The sequence below is a fragment of the Echinops telfairi genome, unplaced genomic scaffold (genome assembly GCF_000313985.2).
Source record: "Echinops telfairi isolate 266 unplaced genomic scaffold, ASM31398v2 ScPeMD7_7467;HRSCAF=8505_1, whole genome shotgun sequence".
Taxonomy (NCBI): Eukaryota; Metazoa; Chordata; class Mammalia; order Afrosoricida; family Tenrecidae; genus Echinops; species Echinops telfairi.
The window spans coordinates 29,233,073-29,239,072 of record NW_022111368.1 but is presented as its reverse complement, the minus strand read 5'-3'; the positions used below and the strand labels follow the sequence as shown (position 1 = coordinate 29,239,072).

At 42.6% G+C, this 6,000-nt stretch overlaps 1 protein-coding gene across 1 annotated transcript in view; it reads right to left on the bottom strand.

Moving 5' to 3' along the window:
- The window catches only part of COG3 (component of oligomeric golgi complex 3), a gene marked incomplete at its 5' end in the record, with an annotated part of 79,099 nt that overhangs the window by 19,292 nt on the left and 53,807 nt on the right, over positions 1-6,000 (bottom strand). Inside the window, 2 exons of the mRNA XM_013005133.2 lie at positions 2,800-2,934; positions 3,040-3,128. Coding sequence (XP_012860587.1) covers positions 2,800-2,934; positions 3,040-3,128 — 224 coding nt within the window. The remainder of the gene's footprint in view (positions 1-2,799; positions 2,935-3,039; positions 3,129-6,000) is intronic.

Genomic DNA, 6,000 nt, shown 5'->3' with positions numbered 1-6,000 from the left:
AAAACTGATTACCAACTTCATATGGAAAGGGAAGAAGCCCAGAATTAGCAGAGAACTCCTCAAGAAGAAGGACACAGTGGGAGGGCTTGCTTTACCTGACTTTAGCATATACAGTGGTCAAAACCGCATGGTATTGGTACAATGACAGATACTCAGGCCAATGGAAAAGAACTGAAAACCTAGAAATAAAATCATCAGCATACAGACAACTGATCTTTGACAAGGGCCGAAAAAATATCCAATGGGAAGCAGATGCCCTCTTTAACAAGTGGTGCTGGGAAAAATGGATATTTACTTGCAGAAAAATGAAGCAAGACCCTAATCTCACTCCATACACAAGAATAAACTCAAGGTGTATCACAGACCTTGAAGTTAAATCCCAAACTATTAAGGCCATCAATGAGGGAATTGGGACCAACTTGAGAACTTTGGCACAGGGAATCCAAAGGTTATCAGAAATAGGGAAGGACACAAACACAGAGGAGGCACAAATTGACAAATGAGATATACTGATTAGAAAAAAGAAAACTATACAGGGACCCTTTAATCCTAGATTCCATTATAAATACTTCAAAATATTAATTTTGTTCTTGTTAAGACTACAGATTGCCCATCGACAACACCCCAACCAATATAATGTGGACATGAATCCAAAACTCTGTATTGTAATCTGAAAGATTGTTTTCTATGAGGGAAATTTCTGTTAAAAAAATATATACGGTGATTTGTGTAAAAGTTGCAAAGTATCAGCATCCGCATTGCTTTAAAACTCAAAACTCTTATTAGAAACATTTCCATGTTCTTTTAAATTTGTGTGGGGGCTAAAAGACCCACATGCACCTCCCCACCAAATCCCTAATAGGTGCAAAAGGACTCAAGTCCCCTGGACACATCCACTTGTACATCCTAACAACAGAAGGTAGCTGGATGACCTTACCATGTCTTTAATGAGAACTGGCTTGAGAGCAATGGGTTCATATTTGCTTTTTGGATCTTTTTTTTTTTTTAATCGCTTTATTAGGGGCTCATACAACTCTTATCACAATCCATATATACATCAATTGTGTAAAGCACATTTGTACATTCATTGCCCTCATCATTCTCGAAATATCTGCTCTCCACCTAAGCCCCTGGCATCAGCTCATTTTTCCCCTCCTTTCTCGCTTCCCCCTTCCTCATGAACCTTTGATAATTTATCAATCATTATTTTGTCATATCTTGCCCTGTCCGACGTCTCCCTTTATACTCACTTTTCTGTTGTCTGGTCTCCAGGGAGGAGGTCACATGCAGATCCTTGTAATGGGTTACCCTTTTCCAACCCACTCTCCCTCTACCCTCCCATATTTCTTTATTGTTTAAAAGAGTATCTTCTGTCATTACCGTCTTAGTGTGGATGGGGTCATTTGCTTTGTTGTCACTTGGCTGTACTTTGATTAAACAAAAATATGAAACATGACATTGTAATTTCCCCACAAATACTTCTTCGAGGTCGATACACTTCTGAAGACAGTGTTTCCATCTCTCTAGTGCCTACGTGAAGAATTTTGCTCTCTTCAGTTCATGCCATGTTCAGAACAGTCTGAGCACCCTTAAGGGAATCAAACTGTGCTCTTTTTCTATGTTCTCTTAGTTTTGTGAACAAAGAGAAGCCTGAAGGAGCAAAAAAAAAATTTTTTTTTTAAAGGGGAACATGGAAAACTCCTCCGCACAACTTTCCTGGTCTTTCCCTCAGCAATCAAAGTTTTCCATTCTCATAAACTTCAACCTAACAAGCCCTAGTGATCACTGTGTCCCTCGAGAAAATTTACCCAAAAGTGCCTCTTTGGAATTCCCCAAAGCAGCCCCAGCGCCTTCTGATCTGACCTGCTTCCTTGAATTTACCTGGCCCAGCAGACCTATGGGAAAGCCACTGTTTTCACTGGACCTCTGGAGGTGTCCCGATGAGACTGCGCCGAGCGTGTGACTGAGAGCCCTCATCTGAAGCCATCCACTGAACATGGAGACGCGTTTATGTCTTCTTTGGAATAAACCTGTGCATGTGTGAACTAGAACCTTAGTAGCAATACTTTTGTACTCACCTTCATTTATCTTGTCTCCCCAGTAAGACTTGGGAGTTAAATTCGAAAGAAATGATCATCATATTTTTATCATTGGTATGATTCTATCGTCTAATACAATTACTTACAAACAGCAGAGGTTTCATGAGTTATTCTTAAGACTTTAAAAATTATGACAAAAGAGAGTCCTTAATAAGGACAGCTAAACGAAAACAGATTCGGCTGAAACAAATGTTGGCCATGATCTTAATGTTTCATTGCTGACATCAGACAGTTTAGCCAGCTGATGAATGGTTGCTGGAAGGAGGAAAGCTGGACCAACTGCCGGGTGCTTAACAATGTAGCAGACATCAATAAACCTTTAGTTCTCAATTGGCTAGGCAGAAGGGAAGGGAGCAACAGCTGGTCAAACAAGAAGTCTGTTTTAAGTGATAGGTACCTCCAATGCACAGGCCAGGCCCACTTCAGGAGGCCTGGTCAGAGGCCACAGCAGATAACCTACAAAGACCGTCAACAGAACGGTGCCTTTGCGGGGTTTTCACTCTTATGCTTACGAACCGCAACCTCCACACACATACCTAAATGCCCAAACACGCTCAAAGCAAAACGTTTCCCGACAGGAAGCCCAGGCAGTACTCTTCCACATCCTCCTGCCATGAGCTTTGCCCTGAGAGTAGTTCAAAATGCCCTCTGGAAGAATCCACAAGTACCCCATCCACTGCGCGTGCAGTGTGGCCTGTACCTTGGTCAGAAACTCCTCCAGCTGCTGCACATACAGCGTGGTCTGCTGCTGGATAAACTGCTCACAGGCCGACTTCAGGTAACGGTCCACGTCTTTTTTGGAGTCAAGGTAATACTCTCTTATCTCAGGAGTGCCCTTAAGGAGATGACAATTTCCTCTTGTGGTTATGAGCCTGGAAGCCACCAGTCCATCCGCCCTCACCCACCACCACCACCACCAATGAAAGAGATTCCTTCTCACCTCCAACAAAAACTCTATCAAAGCATTGTTGCTATTCAGCCTAAAAAATCGTGGAACAGTCTTAGGGTTCAGGATCTTAAATGCTGCATCTGTGAAACAAAATTACTCATCCAGTGAGCGAGTAGCATGTTAACAGAGAAGTCTGCTTACTGTTCAATGTGCAACATACCCTCCACCACAAAGCCACAGCAGCCACAGGACCACCCACTCGCCCTCCTCCATGAACAGATGAGGGTGACCGGACCCCCACACACTCACTGCAGTTATTCATGTACACAGAAAAAATATGACCAAATAAGATGAACAATGGTTGGTTTGGTTTTTTTACTGACACCTTATTATCACTGTGTGGCTTTCAGGGTGTCCGATGGGATTTTTTTAAAGTATCCACATACTTACCCACAACTTCATGTGATGGTCTTGGCTGGCACAGAAATTTATTCATTGGAAATAGAGTGAATAAACTTATGTGTCAGCCAGCAAGAAAACACCATAAGGACATATTTGCCCCTTAACCTCCAGACTAACTAGAATCTATGCGGAGGACTAACCGAGGTCTCATTGATGTTCAAATGCAATAAGATTTAGCAATTAGTTGGGAGAGGTTAGACACTAACAGAATGGAGTAAGCAAGAATTATTAAGTGCAAGACAGGCTCACCGCTTTGCTTTGCCACACTGGAGAAAGGGCAGCTCCAGTCTCCCAGGCCTAGGAACCTGCAAGCAGACACTGAGGTGCGTACACTGCCTCTGACCGTGGTGGGAAAGAGAGGCCCTTGGTCAGAGGCCCTATTCAGTGTAAAGCTTTAGCACACGGCCCGGCTTCCACTGCCTGTTTTACAAGCTATCAGAAAGATTCTGTCTCAAAGCACGGAATCTTCACCAGAGGGCAGGGTCACATACCTTTTTTTAACTTTCTCAAGAAAACAGCCTTAAGCTGAATTTGGCCAAAATTTAAGGTTATTTCATTTCCTCAGTGGTGTTACACTCAAATCAAGCTGCAACAAATTACTTATTAGGAAAAACTAAAAGAAAGTCCACCCCGCTCTCTCTCTTCACTCATTTATATAAGGTAAGGACAAAATGCAGCCTGGTAGGAGGCTGAACAGAGAGATGGATACCCTCAGGAGAATAAGCTTTAAAGAATGATGTATTCTTAAGTCAGATGTATATTTGCCTGTGTGTATATATACGGAAATACACACATGACATGTGCAGATATACAATAGGACTTTTAAAAGTTTGTGGGAAAATTCCATTATTTTTCAATTCCATTTTTCATCAGCTCTTCAAAGTCCCCTTACATATAATAGATACATTAATATACATTTAATATGCTCAAGAAAATCTTCATTCTGTAAAGGTAGACGCCAAGAACTATGACAAGTGGTATTTTTTACTGTTTTTAAAATTGTATTTACATTTTGTTTTTAACTACTGTTGTGGTGTTTAGTGGATGAAGAGCACACCGGTTAAGCAGCCAGAGCCCGGCAGGAGAGCACCAAGGCCGTCGTCCTGAGGAAGGGGAGCACGCACGGCAAAGGGAGAGAGCGAGCATGTTTCCCTGGGCTCCCCAGGGGGCCACTCCACGCCGGCCCACCGGTGAACAAGCCGGTACCCTGGGGCAAAAGCACTCAAGCCTCTGAACTTTGGTAGGCTTTCCTCAGAACCACGGAGCACACCACACCACCAGACTAGAAGTGCAATTCTCTCAAGACACAAGAAAAAAGTTTACTCACTGTATAAAAGGAGGGCTTAGAACATGAGGGACTAATTGTCTCTTGGAGACGGTTGAGAAAAAATGATAGGCAGATCAATTTGTAAGGAATAAAAGCTATGGGGGGCTGTTTATGGCACAGCCCCAACCTCTTGGAAAGTAACTACTTTGACCTTTTACAAATGAGCTCTTGTTAACCCAGTCAGACACAAGCTCTTCGGTGGATAAATTCTCTTTCCAGGGATAATTCAATGTTTATTCCCAATGCAGCAACTATATCTATATGATTACTGAACAGCTCAAAACCCACCACCTTCCAGCTGGCTCTAACTCATAGTGTGACTCTATAGAACAGGGTAGAGCTGCCCGGTCCGGTTTCCAAGGCTGTAAATCTTTACAGAAGCAAAATGCCTCATTTCTCACGTGCAGAGAAGCTGCTGGGTTGGAACTGCTACCCTTCTGGCCAGCAGCCAAGTGCTTAACCACTGAGCCACCACGGGGCGTTACATAACAACCAGGTGATTCAATAACAATATTTATGTTTACTTAAGCGTCTTCAAACTTACAAAGCACGTTAACATATGATCTTGATAACCTGATGAAGGATCAGGGTAAATTTATCATGATCCTTTCACCTATAAGAAAGCTGGGGTGGGGACTCAAGATCATACAAGTCTAGCAAAGGTGAGCCAGTGACAGAACTCAACCCTCAAAGGCTCTTACAGAAGCTCTCTTCCCAGTTCATTACCCCATTGTATCAAGCTGGCTTCTTGAATTTTCATAAAGTGACTAACCTAAGGTGACCGGATGTCCCACTTTTGGCAGGACAGTTCTGATTTTTAACAATTTTCCCCGTGTCCTGCGGCATTTTTAAAAAGTCCCGATTTTTGGAAAGAATGCATGACAAGCTAGGGTGTACGGTTTTCGGCTGCCATGTGGTTATTTTGCCAGGATATGAGTTTTATCAATGGTGTCCCACTTTTGTCCCACTTTACCAATGTTAAAATCTGGTCACCTTAGACTAACTGGTCAATTCAGTACTTAAAATGATCCCAATTAGCTGACCTTGAAGTCCACCTACTCCTCCCTTATCGATTATCTCATTATCTGACATCTACATTTATGACAAGTTTTTTGGGTTTTTTCCTTCTATCTAATTCGCACAGATGGAGAAACAAACACCTAGGAGAGTACAGCTGGGTGTCAGTGTGGTTGGACTATAGTTCTCAGTGGTCTGGCAGCCAT